Genomic DNA, 23,398 nt, shown 5'->3' on the forward strand with positions numbered 1-23,398 from the left:
GAGCATCCTAATTAAGCTCACGCCTCCACCTATCCCAGTAACCCAGTAATGCCACCTAACCTTTTTGGACATGAAGGGGCAATTTTGCATGGCCAATCCACCTAACCTGCTAATCTTTGGACTGTGGGAGGAAACTCACGCAGGTATGGAGAGAATGTGCAAACACCACACTGATAGTCATCCGAGGCCAGAATTGAAGCCTAGTCCCTGGAGCTGTGAGGCAGTAGTGCTAATCACTGTGGTGCTCCATATTTGGCAAAGATGTGCACCTGGATCTTGGAGCATAGCTCTGTTGACATAGATTCTTGATAAGCAGGAGGGTAAATGGATGTCGGGGAACGTAGAGCTGATGTTACACTCCGATTATTTTGGAGTCGGCTCTCAGGGCTGAGTGGTCTATTCCTGCTCCTACACTGCATTTATGCTATGGCACATTGACATTTTTAGGGATATCGTGGATTGGTTTAGAATGGTGTGGATTGTTTTGGAATGTAATGGATTGTCTCAGGTGTCAACATGTGAGCAGAGTTTTCAGAGCAGGTTGATGAGTGTGGATTGGCCTGCAGCCTCCTCAGTGAGATAGAACTCTTAAATTAAACAGATTTATTTTTTCAGCTTTGCAGTTACAGAGCACCAACCAAGCAGGGAAAACCTCAGGGAAGAGCTGCTTAATTGTAATAATGTTGAATTAACACACAGGTGGAGGTATGCACTATACTGAGTGCCCACTTCACTTGCTGGATATGGGATACTCAAGACACTTTTATTGCATGAGGTACTGTCTATTTAATGCATGTTTTTGAGTACTATATACTCCTAGTTCTGTGTTAGGGAAATCAGATATCCTACCAGTGAGTTTTGCATTACTTTATGCCCTGCCTATATGGCTGATATACTCAATCCACAAGCTCTGTGTTTCCAGTATAGAATCCCTGCAGAAGGAGGCCATTCGGCCCATCGAGTCTGCACCAACCCTCTGAAAGAACACCCTACCCAGGCCCACTCTGCCACCCTATCCCCATAACCGCACCTAACTTGCACATCTTTGGACACTAAGGGGTAATTTATCATGGCCAATCCACCTAACCTGCACATCTTTGGACTTTGGGGGGAAACCGGAGCACCCGGATAAAACCCACGCAGACACGGAGAGCACATGCAAACTCCACACAGTCACCCAGGGCCGGAATTGAACCTGGGTCCCTGGCGCTGTGAAGCAGTAGTGCTAACCACTGTGCTGCCGTGCCACCCATTAGGGTATGTGAACCCTATCCCTGTATTTGGTGTTCCTCTATATCCTCTCCCTGATTTTGCTGTCTCTCTGCATTGAGCTGTGAGCTCCGGACACCAATTCCCGCAAGGCTACCTGGCAGGAAGCTTCATTTCCCTGAAAGTGAGAACAGGAAGGAGTTCAGAAGACAATTGCACTTTAATTTCCAAGTTCTGACGGAGATTGTGCTGCTGGGGTCACGTCAGCAGGTGTCCATTGTCTGTGTTGTTCCTGTGGTGACAGCCAGTCCATTCCAGTTCCTCTGCCCACTGGCCCTGGTGCATCACCTTCAATCTGCTATTGTCAAATTTCCAAAAAGTCTCGTCTTTGAAGAAATAGGTCCGTTTCTCGTTCCAGGTGAAGACTCCATTGATACCAACCGGGACACCTTTCCAATCGCTGAGCGGTCTGGGGTAGTATTGCTCCACCTGCATCAGGTCTTCATTTAGGACAAAGTATTTTGACCCTTTGAAAATCACCACGTGACTCAGTGGGCGAAAGTAGAAGGCTGCATCAGGGTGGCGGGGAAGGCCCATGGCCTTAACCTTCTTCGGGAAGCCCCTGTCCAGCTGGTTTTCTGTGTACCTCCAGCAGCGGCCCCCTGGTTAAACAGAAAGGGATTTATTAGACTGGTTGTACGAACACATGGAAATCGGAGCTGAAGCAGACCCTTCGGCCCCTCTAGCCTATTCCACCATTCAGTAAGGCTGATCTGTCTGTGTTTTGAGTTCTACATTCTCATCTACTCCCCGATAACCTTTGCCCAACAGGAATCTATCTACCTTCGTCTTAAAAATATTCTGTGATGCCGCTTCCACCGCGTTCTGAGGTAGAGTTCCAACGCCGCACAACCCTCTCAAAGTCAAAAAAAATCCTCATCTCTGTCCTCCAAGGGCAACACCTAATTTTAAAACTGTGCCCCCTAGATCTGGACTCGCCCACAAGAGGAAACATCCTTTCCGCATCCACCTTGTCAAAATAGTTCAGGATCTTTCGGAACTCCGGCTTTACCGGTTACAAACAGCAGGGGGCAACACAGTGCAAGAATCTGCTTAAAGGCAGAGACTGTTGCAATGCTTCCCCACCTGCCTCCTTAACCCATCCAGAATTCTGCTGTCTGTACTCTGACTGCCCTCTGGCTCCACTTCACCCATCGCCCCTGTGCTCACCGACGCTGTTGATATGACTGGCCAAACTGGTCAATGAGGGGGAGTGCTGGAGGAGGCGGAGAGGCAAGACCAGGAGCTGGAGAAGAATGTGGTGAGTTTGTGTCGACAGTGCCAAGAGAATGCCCAGGAGTTTATGCTCCTGCTGCAGGAGCTGGCAAGTAGGGTCTGGGTTTTTTTCCTTTATTCTTTCATGAGATACGGGCATCGTTGGCAAAGCCAGCGTTGGCTGCCCATCCCTAATTGCCCTTGCATGTCTGGCTGGGTCATTTCACCCATAGTGCTGTGGGTCTGGAGTCACATGTAGGCCAGACCGGGTAAGGACGGCAGATTTCCGTCCCTTAAGGGCGTTTTAAACCAGTTGGGTTTTTATAACAATCAATGATTGTTGTCATGGTCACCATTACTGTGACTAGCTTTGCATTCCAGACTTATTAATTGAATTCAAATTCCACCAGTTGCCGTGGTGGGATTTGAACCTGTGTCCCTCAGAGCATTAGCCCGGGACCTCTGGATTACTAGTCCAATGACATTACCACTTCCCCAATATTAAAAAGATCTAAACAAGTCTCGGAGATGGTCACAAATAGATTGAGTCGTGTCAAACATCGGACTGTTAGCAATGACTGTGATCACGTGACCTCAACCAAAAACTCAGAAGTCAAATATCGCTCCAGAATGATTCGACAGCGAGCCATTAACTGTGTTGACTGTCTTGGAATTGGTGGTGAATCTCTGGAATTCTCTGCCCCGGGGGTGGTGGAGGCTGGATCATTATTTAAGGTATTTGAAGTGGAGATGGAATAATATTTGCCAGATCAAGGAATAGAGGCCTACTGGGAAGAGGCACAGAAAAGAAGTTGAGGCCTGCATAGACTAGCCATGATGGTATTGAACGGTGGGGCAGGCTTGAAGGGCCTGGCGACCTGCTCCTATTTCTTGTGTTCCAACGTGTTCCTGTGGTTTACCTCGGAAGAAGTAGAATTTTCCTTCCTTATCCGACACTGCCACTGCCTCAATAGCCGGGGGCAGTTCTGGCCAGCTCTTCTGCAGTGACAGAGGTCCTTTTATAGTCCCGTCTCTTGAGAGTTTCCAGTAGTCAGCTCCCCGGAATATGTAAATATTTTGTTTTAAATCTGTATGGGGGTTAGTGGGAGGGGGTGGGGGAAAACAGAAGTATATTGAGAATATCGCGGCTCGAAAGGGTCTTTGTACTTTTGTGTTCTTTCCCAAGGAGCTCTGGTTCCCCTCTCAGGCACGTAGAGGTTTACTCGCCAATACTGGGGCTGGTTTAGCACAGTGGGCTAAATAGCTGGCTTGTAATGCAGAACAAGGCCAGCAGCGTGGGTTCAATTCCCGTTCCAGCCTCCCCGAACAGGCGCCGGAATGCGGCGACTAGGGGCTTTTCACAGTAATTTCACTGAAGCCTACTTGTGACAATAAGCGATTATTATTAATAGATTTTGAGAGTTTTGACTGGATCTTTCACTAGGAAATTGGCAGCAAGTAAGAAAAGGACAAGCTTGCAATTCTACAGCACCTAACACAAACTCAGGACATCCCAAAACACTTCACAACCGATTCTGTACTTTTGGAGTGCGGTGGCGTGTTTGTGCACCGCAAGATCCCACGATATCAGCAGTGTGAAAATCGTTTTTTAGGTTGAGGGATAAATATTGGTTTTCGAGCAGCGTCGCTGGATCTTTCATGTTCACTTGAGAAATGAAATGAAAATGAAAATCGCTTATTGTCACAAGTAGGCTTCAATGAAATTACTGTGAAAAGCCCCTAGTCGCCACATTCCGGTAAGGTACAGGAATTGAACCGTGCTGCTGGCCTGCCTTGGTCTGCTTTAAAAACCAGCGATTTAGCCCTGTGCTAAACCAGCCAAGGCAGATGGTTTAACAGCTTGGGCGAAAGCCAGCGCCTATGACAGTGCAGCACTCCCTCAGTATTAGCGCTGGAGTATTCGCCGAGGTTAAGTGCTTGGAGTGCGACAAGAACTCACAGTTTTCTGATTCGGGGAAAATGTGATACCAATTGAGCCAAGGCGAGAATGGCAGAGAGCCCCCGGCTAGCAATGCAAGGTGGTAAAATGGTTGCTGATGTCGTTGCGCCAGTGTTTCCATGGAGGTAATGGTGGGAGATTCCTGGGGAAACTCAAACTATTTTCAGTTTGGACTCAATCTGCTTTGCCAGGTTTTTTAATGCTTCATTTTCCACACTCACTGCCAACAAAATAAGCCTTCTTGCCGCCTCGTTCCAATACCATGTCTGCAATTTCTCCTGCTTCCACTAGATGGCGATTTGGTTTCTTTTCATAGGTGTGGGCCTGTGTGTGCCACATCTGCATGTGTGTGCGCACGTGTGTGCATCTGTCGGCCGTATATTCGTGTGTGTTTGTGCCTATATTGTGTGAATATGTGTGACTGTGTGTGCGTGTGTGGTAGTTCTCCTTGCCTTACCCCAGGCTTGTGTAGCATTTCCCCCACAAAGAATTTATAACCAATTGTCTCTCACTGATGGAAGGGTCTCCCAAAGGACCATGGCTAATTATCAAAATTACCATAATCCCTTTATTCCATTCCTTTTTAAATACTGTTGGAGCGTATCACCTTTTGTTCCCCCACCCGGGTCCTGTCTGACCCCGCGGAGGGTCTCCAGAAACTTCTGTGTTTGTTTCTGTATAAATGCAAGTTCCTTTCTCTCCCATAACGGTTGCTATCTCAGGGGACGGCGTGTGGGAGGGGGGGGGGGAGGCACTTCCCTTATCAAAGTGCAGACTTTTGATATCAAGCCAGTTTTAGATTTCTGAAATATTGGGTCAATCTGTGAGGAACCCAGAAGGCCGAGGGAGCGGATTCCCAACCGGGTTAAAAGCTGAACTCTTACCCTTGGTGAGGGTGTCGAAATGGGTCTGGCAGTAGGAAGGCGGCAGACGGCTGTCCGATGGGATTCCGCGGTTGGCGTGTTCTGCTGGGTTCTGGAAGGACGTCAATAGTTCTGCTGGCAGCTGTAGCATGGGCACATGAAGCGGTTCCCCTGGAACGCAGAGAGAGAGAGGGAGAGAGAGAGAGAGAGGGAAGATCTCGTGAGGTTTTTTCATTCCACACTCGGCTCAGGGGACTTCCAGGCTGTGTTTCTCTGAACTGAGCATGAACGAAGGCAGTGACTGGAAAACCTCATTATCCCACACCAACCGTGACAAAGTCTGCTTAACATATAAACGGCTTGGTGAGAAAACCTATCAACTACCGCTTTAACCCCTGGCGTACCACAGGCATCTTAGAAAAGGTCTCACTCCCTCCAGCCAGAGTGAATGCTCCTTGTTTTAGAAGCTAGATAGCCCAGAGACACAGTTCCAGGTCCCAGTTGTCCCTCCAATACCATCAACATCATGGTTGTTCAGGGCAGAGCCTGGGAGTCAGTAGGTTATTCGTGCCTGGCGGACGGTTGCGCCTCTGCCTGATTTTCAGTGCTACTGTTCGTTTTTCTGCGGCAGCATACGGCAGACATGAAGGGACAGGACAGGATCAGCACAGGGCCGGACTTTCCAACCTCTACACCCCGCGGCATGAGCTGCGGCGATGGAGATGGCCCGTAGAGGGTGCTGGAAAATCCCACCCATGGACTGTTTCCTGCAACAGAGAGATCTAGGAGAACAGGATTAGATGGAAGATTGAACATAAAAGAAACGGGCGGCACGGTGGCACAGTGGTTAGCTCTGCTGCCTCACTGCTGCCAGGGACCCTGGTCCAATTCCAACCTTGGGTCACTGTCGGTGTGGAGTTTGCACTTCCTCCCCGTGTGTGCATGGGTTTCCTCCGGGTGCTCTGGTTTCCTCCCACTGTCCAAAGATGTGCAGGTTAGGGAGGTTGGCCATGTTACATTCCCTTTGGTGTCCAAAGGTTAATTGGGGTCGCAGGGTTACGGGGATATGGTGGGGGAGTGGGCCGAGATAGGTGCTCTTCCAGAGGGTTGGTGCAGAATCGATGGGCCGAATGGCCTCCTTCGGCACTGTAGGGATTCTATGAATTTGGGACAGAGGTGGACAGGGGATATTTCCTTTTACACAGAGGGTTGTGAGGCTGTGTGATGCAGTTCGTGATTGAAACAGAGTCCAAGTTCACATTAAAGTACAAGTTGGATAGTTGGATTAAGGAAACAGAGAAAGAAGGGGATTTGCAAATAGAGTGGGCAAGAGAGATTAACACCAACAGCCTCCGGACCATAATTTCTGATTAGTACCATGATAGAGATAGGACTAAGAACGATGATTTTAACATTCACCCATCCAAAGTCCAATTTTAACCCTCTCGTTCAGCACAGAGAGGATTAGCCCTGAAGCAATAGCTTTCGGACTCTCAAACAAGAGTGTTACCAACTGATGATCCATGGGGCCAATGTTATGAGCCAATCCTATCATTGCAGGGATCCAGGTGATGGAAGGCTCAAGTGGTCGATTTGCTCATTTCATGAATCTCAGGGTGTACAAGCTAACCTCTGCTCCCAAACCCCTCATGCAGCAGTCACAGGATTACCCCCAGTGCTGGAGAGCATGAGAATAGGAAGATTGAGCAGTTCAACACGGGGCTGGAGAAATGGAGTAGGAGGGAGGCCTTTAGATTTCTGAGGCATTGGGATAGGTTTTGGTTCAGGTGGGACCTGCATAAAAAGGATGGGGTTACGTCTTAACAGGACTGGGACTAATGCCCTGGTGGGAGATTTACTAATGCTGTTGGGGAGGGTTTATCTAGATTGGCAGAGGGATGGGAACATGAGGGGAAATTCAGAGTGGAGGGAAGAAGAGCTGGCAGTGGGAAGTAGAGAGGTATTGGCTGATAAGGTGGATATATCAGACAATAGTTCGAGATACATAAATACTTGGAGAGTTTGATAGAACTAGAGCAGGTAATAGTAAGTTATTCAATGCGGTCAGAGTAAGGGGGACAGTTTAAAGTAAGGGGGACAGTTTGATAGAACTAGAGCAGGTAATAGTAAGTTATTCAATGCAGTCGGAGTAAGGGGGACAGTTTAAAAGCATGAATCAGGATCAATGGGCAAGTGTGTGAAGGCACAGAGATGGTAACAGAGACCCGTCTAAAAGGGCAGAGAACGGAAAGGAAGAAAACGGTGTGGGGTGGGGATGGTAGGGGGCGGGGGGCAGGGATGGCAGAATCGAATAAAGATATCGAGTAAAGATACCCGAAAATCAAGCTCAAAGGCCTGCAGGCCTCGCAACGCGGCTGCGCATCGACCCGACACGCCCCCTTCTGACGCGTCATCTGCCATCTTGGCGGCGGCCATCTTCTCGACCCGACACGTGCGACCGACGGCATCGGCCTTTTTACGAATCTGACTCAGCTGAGGACTCGGACTACCCGCAACTGGGAGCGATCACCCTCGACCAAACGCGGCCAAAACACCTGCAGAACTCTATGATGCAGGTCCAGGTCAACGGTCGCGAAACTCCCGTGCCTTTTCGACTCCGGGAGCATGGAGAGCTTTATTCATCCAGAAACGGTAAGGTGCTGCTCCTTGCGCACCCAACCCGTGGCCCAAACCATAGCCTTCACATTCGGGTCCCACTTGGTCCAAATAAAGGGGTACTGTATTGCGGATCTCTCGATCCAGGGCGCCGAATAAACCCGTTTCAAACTGTATATCCTCCCTCACCTCTGCGCCCCCCCCTGCTGCTCGGACTGGATTTCCAGTGCAGCCACCGGAGCCTGACACTGAAGTTTGGCGGACCCTGCCCCCTCACGGTGTGCAGCCTTGCGACACTGAAAGTCGCACCCCCCTCTCTATTCGCGAACCTCACTCCCGACTGTAAGCCCGTCGCCACCAGGAGCCGGCGGTACAGTGCCCAAGGTATGACTTTTATCAAGTCAGAGTTCCAGCGTACAACACGGCTAGCCATCCTCAGCTATGTCGTGGAAAACAGGGTCCTAGGTCCCGACCCCGGCCGCATGCGCCCCCTTAAGGAACTTCCCCTCCCCCTCAAGGCCCTCAAACGGTGCTTGGGGCTTTTCTTTATTACGCCCAGTGGGTCCCCAGATATGCGGACAAAGCCCGCCCCCTCATAAAGACCACGATATTTCCCCTGTCGGCTGAGGCCCGATCGGCCTTCAGCCGCATCAAGGCTGACATCATCAAGGCCGCTATGCACGCGGTGGACAAAACTATCCCTTTCCAGGTAGAGAACGATGCGTCAGACATCGCCCTGGCTGCTACCTTCAACCAGGCAGGCAGACCAGTAGCATTCTTCTCCCGGACCCTCACCACCTCCAAGATTTGGCACTCTGCAGTCGAGAAGGAGGCACAAGCCATTGTGGAGGCTGTGCGGTGCTGGAGACACTACCTCGCCGGTAGGAGGTTTACCCTCGTTACCGACCAACGGTCGGTAGCCTTCATGTTTGATAACGCACAACAGGGCAAAATAAGAAACGCTAACATTTTGAGGCCAGAGGATCGAGCTCTCCACCTACACGTATGATATCAAGTATTGTCCAGGGGAGCTCAACGAGCCCCAGATGCCCTGTCCCGCAGTACGTGTGCCAACGCGCAGGAGGACCGCCTGCAAGCCATCCACAATGACCTCTGCCACCGGGGGGTTACCCGGCTCGTCCACTTTATCAAGTCCCACAACCTACCTTACTCAACTGAGGAGGTCAAGGCCATGACCAGGGCTTGCCAGATCTGCGCGGAGTGCAAACCGCACTTCTAACAGCCAGACAAGGCTCGTCTTGTAAAGGCCTCGAGGCCCTTTGAGCGACTAAGTCTGGACTTCAAGGGCCCAACTCCCATCCACCAACCACAATGCCTACTTCCTCACCGTCATCGACGAGTTCTCCCACTTCCCATTCGCCGTCCCCTGTCCCGACATGACCCCAGCCACCATGATTAAGGCACTGCACAGCATCTTCACCCTGTTCGGTTTCCCCGCTTATATCCACAGCGACCAGGGTACATCGTTCATGAGCGATGAACTGCGTCTGCTCAGCAAAGGCATCGCCTCGAGCACAACGACCAGTTATAACCTGCATGGAAACGGGCAGGTGGAGAGGGAGAACGCAACAGTTTGGAAGGCTGTCCTTCTGGCCCTACGGTCGAGAAGTCTCCCAACCACCGGCTGGCAGGAGGTCCTACCCGATGCCCTACACTCCATTAGGTCACTCCTCTGCACGGCCACGAATGAGACCCCTCACAACCGCTTGTTTGTCTTCCCCAGGAAGTCCACGTCCGGGGTCTCGCTTCCACCTTGGCTGACAGCTCCGGACCTGTTCTTCTCTGGAGGCACGTGAGGAGCCATAAAACGGACCCCCTGGTTGAGAGGGTCCGATTACTACTTGCGAACCCCCGATACGCCTACGTCAAGTACCCCGATGGCAAGCAAGATACGGTTTCCCTCCGGGATCTGGCACCCGCTGGTTCCCCCGCTACAGACGCCTCCTCCCTCACGGTTCCCCTGCGGGATTTGGCACCCACTACTCCTCCCCCCCCCCCCCCCCCGCGGTCCCACTCCCCATCGGTGGACACCGACTGCACCTGCACGCGCCCTCTAGCGCCCCCCCCCCCCCCCACAACCTCCGCCGGCGCCAGCACCGCTACCCCCAGCCCCAGCTATTTCCCCTGCGCCCCGACTCCCTACCCCGACCCGGACCAAGGCTCCGACCACCGTGCTCCCGGACGTACCCTCAACTAAGATGTCCGTGTCCGCCACACCACCGCCCGAGCTGAGGAGGTCGATGAGGGCGATCAGGCTGCTGAAACAAATGGACTTGTCATTCCACTTCACCCCCGCTGGACTTAGTTTTTTTAAAACGGGGGTGAATGTGATGAACGGTTACTGTATTACTGTACCCTTATCATCATGTAAGGTGCTGTCCTCTTTAAGACCGGGCTTGGAACCCTGGGGGACTCTGCCTCCGGCTCTGCCCGCCTGGGAGTCGTATATAAGGGGCCACCTTGCAGACGGCACCCAGTAAGCACCCGTCTCAGCACCAGGCTAGTTCTAAGCTTATTAAAGCCTTCTTTACCATTTTACTCTCTAGCGTCGTTATTAAGGGTACAACACCCTTGAAAGGGAAAGGTGGTGCAAATAAATCTAGAGCACCCTGGACGATACGAGAGATAGAGGTGAAGGTGAAAAGGAAGAAGCGCACGTATGACGGATGTCAGGTACAAAATATAATGGAGAATCAGACTGAATATAGAAGGACCAGAGATGAAGTGAAAAATAATAAGAAAAGCAAGGAGGGAGCAAGAAAAGAGACTCGCACCAAACATAACAGGGAATCCAAAGGTCTTTGATAAGCATGTAAATAATAAAAGGGCGATAAAAGAAAGGGTAGAGCTGATTAGGGATTTAAAAAAAAGGAGACTTGCACATGGAGGCAGGAGGAATAACGAAGTATTAAACAAATACTTTATACCTGCCTTTACAAAGGAAGAGGATGCTACCCAGGTAGAGGTGAGAGAAGAGGTAACTGGTATACTCGAGGAATTTACAACTGAAAAGGAGGAAATGTTAACAAGGATATCCTTGCTTAAAAATGATATGGTACCAGGACTGATGAGATGCATCAAAGGATGCTAAGAGAGGTGAGAGTGGAAATTTGCAGAGGCGCTGGTGGTAATCTTCCAGTCTTCCTTACACACAGGGGGTGGTGCTGGAGGACTGGAGAATTGTGACCGTTACACCCTTCTTCAAAAAGGAGTACGAAGACAATGCCGGCAACTACAGAACAGTCAGTTTGCCTTCAGTGCTAGAGAAGCTTCTGGAAACGATAGTTCAGGACAAAATCAATAGTCACTTAGACAAATGCAGGATTGGCAAGGAAACCCAGCTTGGAGCCATTAAGCAAAAATAATGTTGAATTAACTTGCTGGAGTTTTTTGAAAAGGTAACACAGAAGGCTGATGAGGGCAATGCTGTTGATACAGGGTATATGGATTTGCAAAAGGCATTTGATACAGTGCCACACAACAGACTTGTGAGCAAACTTCTAGCTCATGGAATAAAAGGTAAAGCAGGCACTTGAATGAGAAATTGGCTGAGTGATAGGAAACAGTAGTGATAAATAGTTGTTTTTCGGATTGGAGGATGGTTCATAGTGGAGTTAGCCAGGTACCTTTGCTCTTCCTGTTATATATCAATGATCTAGACTGTGATGTTCAGGGCATGAATCCAAAATTTGCAGATGATACGAAGATTGGAAATGTTGTCAACTGAGAGGAAGATAGTCTTGAACTTCAAAAGGACATAAGAAATGTAGGTGGATTGGGCAGACAAGTGGCAGATGAGGTTCAATGCAGAGAAGTGCAAGGTGGTTCATTTTGACAGGAAGAATGTGGAGAGATAGTAAAAAAATAAAGGGAGCAACTCTAAAGGAGGTGCAGGTATATATGTACAAAAGTCATTGAAGATGGCAGTTAATTGAGAGAGCAGTTAATAAAGCACATGGAATATCAGACGTTATTAATAGATCCTTGAGTACAAGAGAAAGGAGGTCATGCTGAATTTATATCAGGCACGAGTTAGGTTTCATCTGGAGACTTCATCCAGTTCTGGGAGCCATACCCAAGGGAGGATGTGAAGGCATTGGAAAGAGCACAGAGGATATTCACAAAAATGATTCCAGGGATAAAGAACTGTAGCTATGAGGATAGGTTGGAGAGGTTGGAACAGTTTTCCTTGAAGAGAAGAAGGCTGAGAGGCTTGATAAGAGGTATACGAGATCCTGAAGGAAATGGACAGGGTAAATAGTGAGAAACTTCCCTCAAGGGAACATCCGGAACTAAAGGCCACAGAATCAAAATAATTGGCAAAAGGAGTAAAAGTGATGTGAGCAAAAACCTTTTCATCCAGAGGGTGATTGAAATCTGGAACAAACTTCCTGAGAGGGTGATGGAGGCCAATTCAATCGAGGTATTCAAAAGGGAATTAGAATCATAGAATTTACAGTGCAGAAAGAGGCCATTCGGCCCATCAAGTCTGCACCGGCTCTTGGAAAGAGCACCCTACCCAAGCCCACAACGCCACCCTATCCCGATAACCCAGACACTAAGGGCAATTTAGCATGACCAATCCACTTAACCCGCACATCTTTGGACTGTGGGAGGAAACCGGAGCACCTGGAGGAAACCCACGCACACACGGGGAGAACGTGCAGACTCCGCAGACAGTGACCCAAGCCGGGAATCGAACCTGGGACCCTGGAGCTGTGAAGCAGTTGTGCTAACCACTTTGCTACCGTGCTGCCCCAATTGGATTGATATCTGAAAAGAAAGAATGTGCATGTCTACAGGGATAAGGCAGGGGAGTGAGGCTAGGAAGAATGTTCCTTCAGAGAGCCAGCCTTGAATGGGCCGAATGGCCTCCTTCTGCACTGTAAATGTTCTGTGATTCTGAGATGTGCACCCTAGTCATGAGAAACCCCAACATAAGGAGTGTTAAACTGTCATATTTAACAGGCATATTTAACTTTTGAAGTGAAGCCAGGCTAAATTAGAGGGGTATGGGAGCGAGGGGCAGGGGGGAGCAGTGAGTGCCAGGGATCCAAGTGCCCCAGGGACCCAGTCATGAATTCCAAGCCCCGGTCCATTTCGAGTTGCCAACTTGGATGAGCTCTGGGCTGCGAAGTTCCTCGGAGCTGATCCTGGTCTAACTTCATGGGAGGTCGGCTTACCAACCCTTGCTAGACATATTCCTGACCCCTCCATCACTGAAGTCCTATCACCAAATACCTGCCTCCGCTATCCCGCTGATAGACACAACGAAAGCACTGGAGAAGGTGGTACAGTTATACCGACCAGATATCAAGTAGTGAGTTTGTACAGAACAAGAGTCCCAGTTTTGAAAGCACTTGCATTTATTTACTGCAGGTCCTGCCAACTCTGAAGTGATCGTAGGGCGTGTGGAAAGGACAGACATTGTCTCAGATGGCATTTCTAAAGCGTCTCCTCATGTTTTCGGAATGTGGCCTCCTCAACACCCATCCTCCTCCTGAAATTCTTTAACAGTCTCATAATTCTCCAAGACCATCTACTGTGTCAGCTTTTAAGGTGCTGTTGTTTTTTTTCCCAGAGATCCACAGGCTGTAGCCAATCCAATATTTTACTAAACTGCTCCTGCTCATCAGGAGTCGACAATGGTCGGAATAAACTGGTCTGAAGATTGACCTTCCGCTATCGAATACTCAAATGTCCCTTTGGATCTCAACTCTATAAAAATGGCTCAATTTAAAATAAGGCGTAATATCTGAACACTGTCTATATGCTGTAGCCAGTATAACATCACCATAGGTATACTAATGTGTGCTGGGGTAAGGGGCCAATGTGTGTGCATACATGTAACTGTGAGGGAGTGTGTGTGTATATATCTGTAAGGTTATGTGTGTGTACATCTGTGAGGGTGTGTCTGGGTTTGTATATGTCTGAGGACGTGTGTGTACACATCTATGAACGTGTGTGTACATCTGTGAGGGAGTGTGCATCTGTGAGTGTGTTTCTCTGTGTCTATATATCCGTGAGAGTGTGTGTGTTTGTGCATCTACAAGGGTGTGTGCCTGGGTGTATATCTATGAAGGTGTGTGTGTGTGCATATGTGCATGAAGGTGTGTGTGTGCATGCCTGTGTGTGTACATCGGTGAGGGGGGTGTATCTGTGAGGGTAATTGTGTATCTGTGAAGGTGTGTGTGTGCATATTGTGTATGTGTGTGGGGTATGTGGTGTTCGTCTGTGTGTGTGTGTGTGTGTGTGTGTATGTGTGTGTGTGTGGTGTTCATGTGCACGTGTGGTGTGTGTGTGCGCGCATGTGTGTATGGTGTATGTGTGTGTGTATGCGTGCATGTGTGGGTGTGTGTGCATGTGTGCGTGGTGTTCGTCTGCGAATGTGTATGATGTGTGTATGCATGCGCATGTATGTATGGTATGTGTGTGTGAGTGTTGTGTGTGGGCGTGCGTGTGTGGTGTGCACGTGTGTGTGTGCGTGTGGTGTGTGTGGTCTGCGTGTGTGGTGTGTGTATGTGTGTGCATATATGTGTGTGCACGTATGTGTGTGGTGTGCATGTGTGCTATGCGTGTAGTGTGAGAGAGTGTGGAGTGCGTGTGTGTGTGGTGTGCATGTGGTGTACATGTATGCAGTGTGTACATGTGTGTTGGGAGTGCGTGTGGAGTGGGTGTGTGTGTGTGGTGTGCATGTGTGGTGTGTATGGTGCATGTGTGGTGCGTGTGTGCAGTGTGCATGTGTAGTCTGCGTGTGCAGTGTGTGGTGTGCATTTGTCAGGGCAAACACACACATGCGCACACCACACGCACACACCCACACACAAACAGACATGCCACACACACGTACACCACAGACACATATTCACTTTTGCATCCACCATTTAACACGTGTACTACAGAAGCCTCATTTTGGTTAGAAAAAGGAAAATTGTGAAGGACAAGCTGAAAATGATACAGAGCATAGGAGGGCGGGATTCCTTCAGCCCGGCGCCGACGGGGGCCGCTCTATGCGGTCCCCCCACCGATTCTCGGCCCGGGATGGGCCGAGCGGCCGTCGTAAAAAAGCCCAGTCCCGCCGGTGCCCTCCACATCTGCTCTCAGCCGGCGGGAACTTGGCGTGGCAGGATTGGGGGCGGCCTGTGGGAGGGGGAGGGGGGGGGCGGTCCGATCCCGGGGTGGGGGGGGGGCCTCCGATGTGGCCTGGCCCATGATCGGGGCCCACCTATCGGCGGGCCGGCTCTCTGGCTGGGGGCCTCCTTTCTCCCGCCCCTGCGCCATGTTGCGTCGGGGCCGGTGCATTGAAGGGAGCCACTGCGCTTGCGTGCGTTGGTGCCGGTGCCACTGCGCTTGCGTGCGTTGGTGCCAGTGCCACTGCGCATGCGCGGATCCCGCGGCCCCCAGTTGACGCCGGGATCAGCAGCTAGAGCGGCATGAACCGCTCCAGTGCCATGCTGGCCCCCTGTAGGGGCGAGAATTGCTGATCCTGAGGCCGTGTTGATGCCGTCGAGAAACCCGACGGCATTTCCAATGGCGTCAACACTTTGCCTCAGGATCACAGCATCCTGCCTAAAGTACAACCAAGAAGAGCGCAGAAGCAGAAAAAGATTTGGATAGCAAGAGAAGCAAAGGAATTAGGAGAGAGAGACTTAGAAAGACAGGTGGAGAGAGAGAAAAAGGTCGAGGAAGGGAAAGCAGCAGAGATTTGGACAGAGGCAGAAATTGAGGCACAGGATCAGAAAGACTGAAAGGGACTAAGATACTCCGACACTGCGACATGAAGGGAGATGGTTTCAGAATGATGGAGGCAGAATGCAGTGGAGTTAGGGAGAGGGAGTACGGGTGAATAGAAGAGAAAGTCAAAGAGCAAAAAATTAAATCCAGCTTGTTGCTTCTTCAGGGACCACTCTGTGATTACTGTTAGCATGTCCATGTGGCCCTATCTTACAGACATTGCCCTTTCTCCAAGTGGCCACACGATTACAGAATTTTCAATGTATCCCAATTTAATATTTTACAACTGTTTACCCAAACTCTCACTGAACCAGAGCAAGCTGGTGTCCCCAGGCCTGTTTAGATAATGGTGATTGGGCTGTGTTAACAATAACAGACCAAGACCTCACAGCACAGTCCCAAACGGAAAGAGGCACAGGCGCCAGACCGCTCCAGGAACCCCAGCCTTCCACGAGATTGCATCCGCTACGCTACAAAGTGCCGCATATTTCTCGTTGGGATGTTTGAGGTTTAGCTCTTCCTAATTTTACCAGAAAATCGCCTCCACATGATGGAAGTTAAGTTCTTTGCTAACACTGAGTTTAGTGAAACACACTCCAGTCACCTTCGGCTAAAAGATGCAACATTCCATCTCCGTCTGATGCACTTATAATAATAATAATCCTTATTGTCACAAGTAGGCTTACATTAACGCTGCAATGAAGTTACTGTGAAAAGGCCCTAGTCACCACACTCCGGCGCCTGTTCGGGTACACTGAGGGAGAATTCAGAATGTCCAATTCACCCAACAGAGTTTGGGGTGAGAGGAACAGGAGTTGAATATCTGACGTGAGAGGAAGTCAAGCAGGGGGAGGGAGATGGGAGCCTTTCACCAGAACCCAGACCCTAGGCTACCTCCATGACAGTGTCTGCATCGCTTACCACCAACAAAGGTCCATGCAAACACCAACAGCAATGTGCATTGATATAGCACCTTTCAGACAAAAGAAAATCCCAGGCCATTTCAGAAAAAAGGTGCAATAAGAATGGACACCAAGCAGGAAGGGTATAGGAATGATGACTGAAGACAAGGTTGAAAGCCTGGCATTGAAGAGGTTTCCGAAAGGTGGAGAGAGTGAATGGGGGAGATCCCCATAACTAATTGCTTTTGTCTCCAGACCCTCGACCATATTCCCTCAGAGAATAATAATTAATACAAGGGGCACCTCGGAGGATAAATGTCGCAATGGGTTTACTCCCATCAAAGGGACATCTGGTGTTCAGTTAACAATACACATGTATGGCAGCAGGGTGGCACAATATGCCAGGGACCCGGGTACAATTCTGGCCTCGGGTAACTATCTGCGTGGAGTTTGCGCTTTCTCTTCATGTCTGTGTGGGTTTCCTCCGGGTGTCCCAGTTTCCTTCCACAGTCCAAAGATGTGCAGATTGGGTTGATTGGCCATGATAAATTGCCCCTTAGTGTCCAGGGATGTGCAGGTTAGGTGGATTGGTCATGATAAATTGCCCCTCAGTGTCCAAGGATGTGCAGGTTAGGTGGATTGGTCATGATAAATTGCCCCTCAGTGTCCAAGGATGTGCAGGTTAGGTGGATTGGTCATGATTGATGCGTGGGGTTACGGGGATAGGGCAGGCAAGTGGGCCTAGGTAGAGTGCTCTTTCAGAGGGTAGGTGCAGACTTGATGGAACTGTAGGGATTCAATGGAAAATAAATTCCTCCTCGTCTATGTCTCAAATGGGAGACCCCTTATGTTTAAACGTTGTTGTGTAGTTTTGGATTCCCCCATGATGGGATGCATCCTGCCAGCACCCACCCTGTCAAACTTCTCTCATAATCATATATGTTTCAATAAGACCACCTCTCATTCCTCTTGTAGAAGGGTACAGGGAATTAGCGTAGGTCAAAAAGATTGATAGGTGAGTATGATAGCAGTGACTTGCTCCGCCAATTCAGAGGTCAGTTACACAGTACTGTGGTTCTGGTGTCACATGTAGGCCAGACCAGGTAAGGAAGGCAGATTTCTTTCCCTAAAGGAGTAGTGAACCAGATGTTTTTTTTCAACAATGTGATAACTTCAATTCCAGATTTTTATTAATTGAATTTAAATTCTTCCAGATGTCGTGGTGGGATTTGAGCCCAGGTCCTCAGAGGCTTGTGCGTCTGGATTATTAATCCAGTGATATTAGCACTATGCCACCATTTCTCCCCCCATCCATTGCAATGTAAGAAATGAGGCACCAGGTGACTTCCGGGTGCGGCGATGACCAGCTAAGTCGCACGTTTCGGCAGCTCCCGGTGGAACGGACTTTTGGGCTCTTAATAGGAGCCCCAACGGCAATTTTAACGGCTAAAAACGCTGTGCGGTAAACCAGAAGGGAATTCCCCCTGGATACGGATGGAAAAAGGAGGGGAAAGTGGCCGGATTGCAGTGGATCCCTTAGAGCAGCGGCAAGGAAGGCAAGCAAAAACCAAGATGGCGTCGGAAGGTGGCAGTTTAATATGGGGCCCTGAACAACAAGAGTTCTTGAAATGCTGTGTGGAAGAACTCAAAAAGGAAATGAAGAAAGAGCTGTTGGCCCCGATACTACAGGCGGACGTCGGGGCATATGTGAGCACGATGCTGCACTCGTTAATGGGAGCGGAGGCCCCGGCGGGTCCGTTGGAGGTGGAGGGAGCATACTGAGTGATGGCGCGAGGACCGAGAGCAGGAGAAATTCCTAGAGCCATAGTGGTGAGATTACTCCGTTTCAAGGACAGAGAGATGGTCCTTAGATGGGCAAAGAAAACTCGGAGCAGTAAGTGGGAGAACGCGGTGATCCGCGTATACCAAGACTGGAGTGCGGAGGTGGCGAGAAGGAGGGCGAGCTTTAATCGGGCCAAGGCGGTGCTTCACAAAAAGAAGATAAAATTCGGGATGCTGCAACCGGCAAGACTGTGGGTCACATACCAAGGGAGGCACCACTACTTTGAGACGGCGGATGAGGCGTGGACTTTTATCGTGGAAGAAAAATTGGAATGATCGGGTTATTAAAAAGAACGTTTGAAACAAAGTGGTGGGGCGAGTATGGGGGGCGAAGAGGGGGGGTAAAAAGAGGGGAAAGAGGAGTTTTATGTTATTAATCCTGCGATGTGGTAACTTTTCTCTCTTCCACAGGTGGTGGTGGGGGGAGGAAAGGAGGTGGAGGAGATGGGGCGTTGGCCATTGGGGGCATGGCCAAGGGGGAAGCGCGGGCTTGGTTCCCGCGCTATGATAATCATGGCGGGAATAGGGAAGCAGGAAGGAGGGGGCGTCGCACGGTGCGAGCCGAGGTCACGGGGGGAAGCCGAGGTCGGCCAGAGTTTGCTGACTTCTGGGAGCAACATGGGGGGTGTAACTACGCTAGTGGGGGATCTAGCGGGGGGGGGGGGGGGGGGGAAGGGGGGAATTATTGGGTTGCTGCTGCTGGGGAGAGGGGGGAGCTGGTATGGGGTTTGGTGGGCGGGAGGGCACCGCCTGGGGGGGATACAGCTGCGTGGGAACCGGGGGAGGAGCTGGAAAAAGGGGATGGCTAATCGACAAGGGGGGGGAGGGGTAAAAAGCCCCCCAACCCGGCTGATCACTTGGAATGTGAGAGGGCTGAACGGGCCGATAAAAAGGGCAAGGGTATTCGCACACCTTAAGAAACTTAAGGCAGACGTGGTTATGTTACAGGAGACGCAATTGAAATTGATAGACCAGGTTAGACTACGCAAAGGATGGGTGGGGCAGGTGTTTCATTCGGGGCTAGATGCAAAAAACAGGGGGGTGGCTATATTAGTGGGGAAGCGGGTAATGTTTGAGGCAAAGACTATAGTGGCGGATAGCGGGGGCAGATACGTGATGGTGAGTGGCAAATTACAGGGGGAGACGGTGGTTTTGGTAAACGTATATGCCCCGAACTGGGATGATGCCAATTTTATGAGGCGTATGCTAGGACGCATCCCGGACCTAGAGGTGGGAAAGTTGGTAATGGGGGGAGATTTCAATACGGTGTTGGAACCAGGGCTGGACAGGTCGAGGTCCAGGACTGGAAGGAGGCCGGCAGCAGCCAAGGTGCTTAAAGATTTTATGGAGCAGATGGGAGGAGTAGACCCGTGGAGATTTAGCAGACCTAGGAGTAAGGAGTTTTCATTTTTCTCCTATGTCCACAAAGTCTATTCGCGAATAGACTTTTTCGTTTTGGGAAGGGCGTTGATCCCGAAGGTGAGGGGAACGGAGTATACGGCTATAGCCATTTCGGATCACACTCCACACTGGGTGGACTTGGAGATAGGGGAGGAAACAGAAGGGCGCCCACCCTGGAGAATGGACATGGGACTAGTGGCAGATGAGGGGGTGTGTCTAAGGGTGAGGGGGTGCATTGAAAAGTACTTGGAACTCAATGATAATGGGGAGGTCCAGGTGGGAGTGGTCTGGGAGGCGCTGAAGGCAGTGGTTAGAGGGGAGCTGATATCAATAAGGGCACATAAAGGAAAGCAGGAGAGTAGGGAACGGGAGCGGTTGCTGCAAGAACTTCTGAGGGTGGACAGGCAATATGCGGAGACACCGGAGGAGGGACTGTACAGGGAGAGGCAAAGGCTACACGTAGAATTTGACTTGCTGACAACGGGTACTGCAGAGGCACAGTGGAGGAAGGCACAGGGTGTACAATACGAATATGGGGAGAAGGCGAGCAGGTTACTGGCCCACCAATTGAGGAAAAGGGGAGCAGCGAGGGAAATAGGGGGAGTGAGGGATGAGGAAGGAGAGATGGAGCGGGGAGCGGAGAGAGTGAATGGAGTGTTCAAGGCATTTTATAAAAGATTATACGAAGCTCAACCCCCGGATGGGAGGGAGAGAATGATGGGCTTTCTGGACCGGCTGGAATTACCTAAGGTGGAGGAGCAGGAGAGGGTGGGACTGGGAGCACAGATCGAAATAGAAGAAGTAGTGAAAGGAATTAGGAGCATGCAGGCGGGGAAGGCTCCGGGACCGGATGGATTTCCAGTTGAATTTTATAGGAAATATGTGGACTTGCTCGCCCCGCTACTGATGAGGACCTTTAATGAGGCAAAGGAAAGGGGACAGCTGCTCCCGACTATGTCTGAAGCAACGATATCGCTTCTCCTAAAGAAGGAAAAGGACCCGCTGCAATGCGGGTCCTATAGACCTATTTCCCTCCTAAATGTAGATGCTAAGATACGAATATACGGAGGCTGCTAGGGGTAATGATGATGCCCCCACCAGAGGGGGAAGCGGAGATAGTGGTGGCGATGGATGCCGAGAAAGCATTTGATAGAGTGGAGTGGGATTATTTGTGGGAGGTGCTGAGGAGATTTGGTTTTGGAGATGAGTATGTTAGATGGGTACAGCTGTTGTATAGGGCCCCGATGGCGAGTGTGGTCACGAATGGATGGGGATCTGCATACTTTCGGCTCCATAGAGGGACAAGGCATTTCGCCGTTATTGTTTGCACTGGCGATTGAGCCCCTGGCAATAGCATTGAGGGGTTCCAGGAAGTGGAGGGGAGTACTCAGAGGAGGAGAAGAACACCGGGTATCTCTGTATGCGGATGATTTGTTGTTATATGTAGCGGACCCGGCGGAGGGGATGCCAGAGATAATGCGGACACTTCGGGAGTTTGGAGAATTTTCGGGATATAAACTGAACATGGGGAAAAGTGAGTTGTTTGTGGTGCATCCAGGGGTGCAGAGCAGAGAAATAGAGGATTTACCGTTGAGGAAGGTAACGAGGGACTTTCGTTACTTGGGGATCCAGATAGCCAAGAATTGGGGTACATTGCATTGGTTAAATTTAACGCGATTGGTGGAACAAATGGAGGAGGACTTCAAGAGATGGGACATGGTGTCCCTGTCATTGGCAGGGAGGGTGCAGGCGGTTAAAATGGTAGTCCTCCCGAGATTCCTCTTTGTGTTTCAGTGCCTCCCGGTGGTGATCACGAAGGCTTTTTTCAAAAGGATTGAAAAGAGTATCATGAGTTTTGTGTGGGCCGGGAAGACCCCGAGAGTGAGGAAGGGATTTTTACAGCGTAGTAGGGATAGTGGGGGGGCTGGCACTACCGAGCCTAAGTGAGTACTACTGGGCCGCCAATATCTCAATGGTGAGTAAGAGGATGGGAGAAGAGGAGGGTGCGGCGTGGAAGAGACTGGAGAGGGCCTCCTGTAGGGGGACTAGCCTACAAGCTATGGTGACGGCCCCATTGCCGTTCTCACCAAAGAAATACACCACAAGCCCGATGGTGGTGGCTACTTTGAAAATTTGGGGACAGTGGAGACGGCATAGGGGAAAGACGGGAGCCTTGGTGGGGTCCCCGATAAGAAACAATCATAGGTTTGCCCCGGGGAGAATGGATGGGGGATTTGGAATATGGCAAAGAGCAGGAGTAACACAATTGAAAGATCTGTTTGTGGATGGGAAGTTTGCAAGTCTGGGAGCGCTGACCGAGAAATATGGGTTGCCCCAAGGGAATGCATTCCGGTATATGCAACTAAGGCCTTTTGCGAGGCAACAGGTGAGGGAATTCCCGCAGCTCCCGACGCAGAAGGTGCAGGACAGAGTGATCTCAAAGACATGGGTGGGGGACGGTAAGGTGTCAGATATATATAGGGAAATGAGGGACGAGGGGGAGATTATGGTAGATGAGCTGAAAGGGAAATGGGAAGAAGAGCTGGGAGAGGAGATTGAGGAGGGGCTGTGGGCGGATGCCCTAAGTAGGGTAAACTCATCGTCCTCGTGTGCCAGGCTAAGCCTGATACAATTCAAGGTGTTACACAGAGCGCATATGACTGGAGCACGGCTCAGTAAATTTTTGGGGGTGGAAGATAGGTGTGCGAGATGCTCGAGAAGCCCAGCAAATCATACCCACATGTTCTGGTCATGTCTGGCACTACAGGGGTTTTGGGTGGGGGTGCCAAAGGTGCTTTCGAAAGTAGTGGGGGTCCGGGTCGAACCAAGCTGGGGGTTGGCTATATTTGGGGTTGCACAAGAGCCGGGAGTGCAGGAGGCGAGAGAGGCTGATGTTTTGGCCTTTGCGTCCCTAGTAGCCCGGCGCAGGATACTGTTGATGTGGAAGGAAGCCAAGCCCCCGGGGGTGGAGACCTGGATAAATGACATGGCAGGGTTTATAAAGCTGGAACGGATTAATCGTCGAATACCTCACAGAAAGATAGAGGGAATGGAAAAGAAGAAGGCAGCAGCAGCAGCCCGGGGGGGGGGGGGGGGGGGGGGGGGGGGGGGGACCAGAAGGACTCTCAGGCCCGTTAATATATATGTATAGTATGTATAGGTTGTTCATATAGTTAATTGTATATTGGACTGTCAAATCATATTTTTGGAGAGTGTTTATCTGAGACAAGGCAGTTGCCATTTAGAGTTAGTTTTCGTTTTCTGTTAAATATTATTTATTTTTTGTTTATAAAACAGGCTATTGTTATTTATACTGTTATATTACTGTGTAAAGGATACACAATGTACTGTGATGGTTGGCCAAAAATTTTCAATAAAATATATTTTTTAAAAAAGAAATGAGGCACCAAATTGAGCACAGCAAGCTCCCGCAAACAGCAATGGAATAAATGACCAGATAACTTGTTTTATTTGTGAGGTAAATATTGCCCAGACACCAGGAAGAATTGTCTTGCTCTTCTCCTAAAACATCTCTCATAGAACCATAGAACCCTTACAGTGCACAAAGCGGCCAT

The 23,398-nt window shown here is 50.1% G+C and overlaps 1 protein-coding gene across 1 annotated transcript in view; it reads right to left on the minus strand.

Annotated features, from left to right (window-relative positions):
* Positions 1-588: 588 nt before the first annotated feature.
* Positions 589-23,398, minus strand: part of mmp28 (matrix metallopeptidase 28) — a 196,508-nt gene continuing 173,698 nt past the window's right edge. Inside the window, exons 6-8 of the mRNA XM_072469218.1 lie at positions 5,329-5,478; positions 3,405-3,572; positions 589-1,871 (exon numbers count right to left, since the gene is read on the minus strand). Coding sequence (XP_072325319.1) covers positions 1,468-1,871; positions 3,405-3,572; positions 5,329-5,478 — 722 coding nt within the window. The 3' untranslated portion in view covers positions 589-1,467. The remainder of the gene's footprint in view (positions 1,872-3,404; positions 3,573-5,328; positions 5,479-23,398) is intronic.

This window comes from Scyliorhinus torazame, chromosome 12 (assembly GCF_047496885.1).
Source record: "Scyliorhinus torazame isolate Kashiwa2021f chromosome 12, sScyTor2.1, whole genome shotgun sequence".
Classification (NCBI taxonomy): Eukaryota; Metazoa; Chordata; class Chondrichthyes; order Carcharhiniformes; family Scyliorhinidae; genus Scyliorhinus; species Scyliorhinus torazame.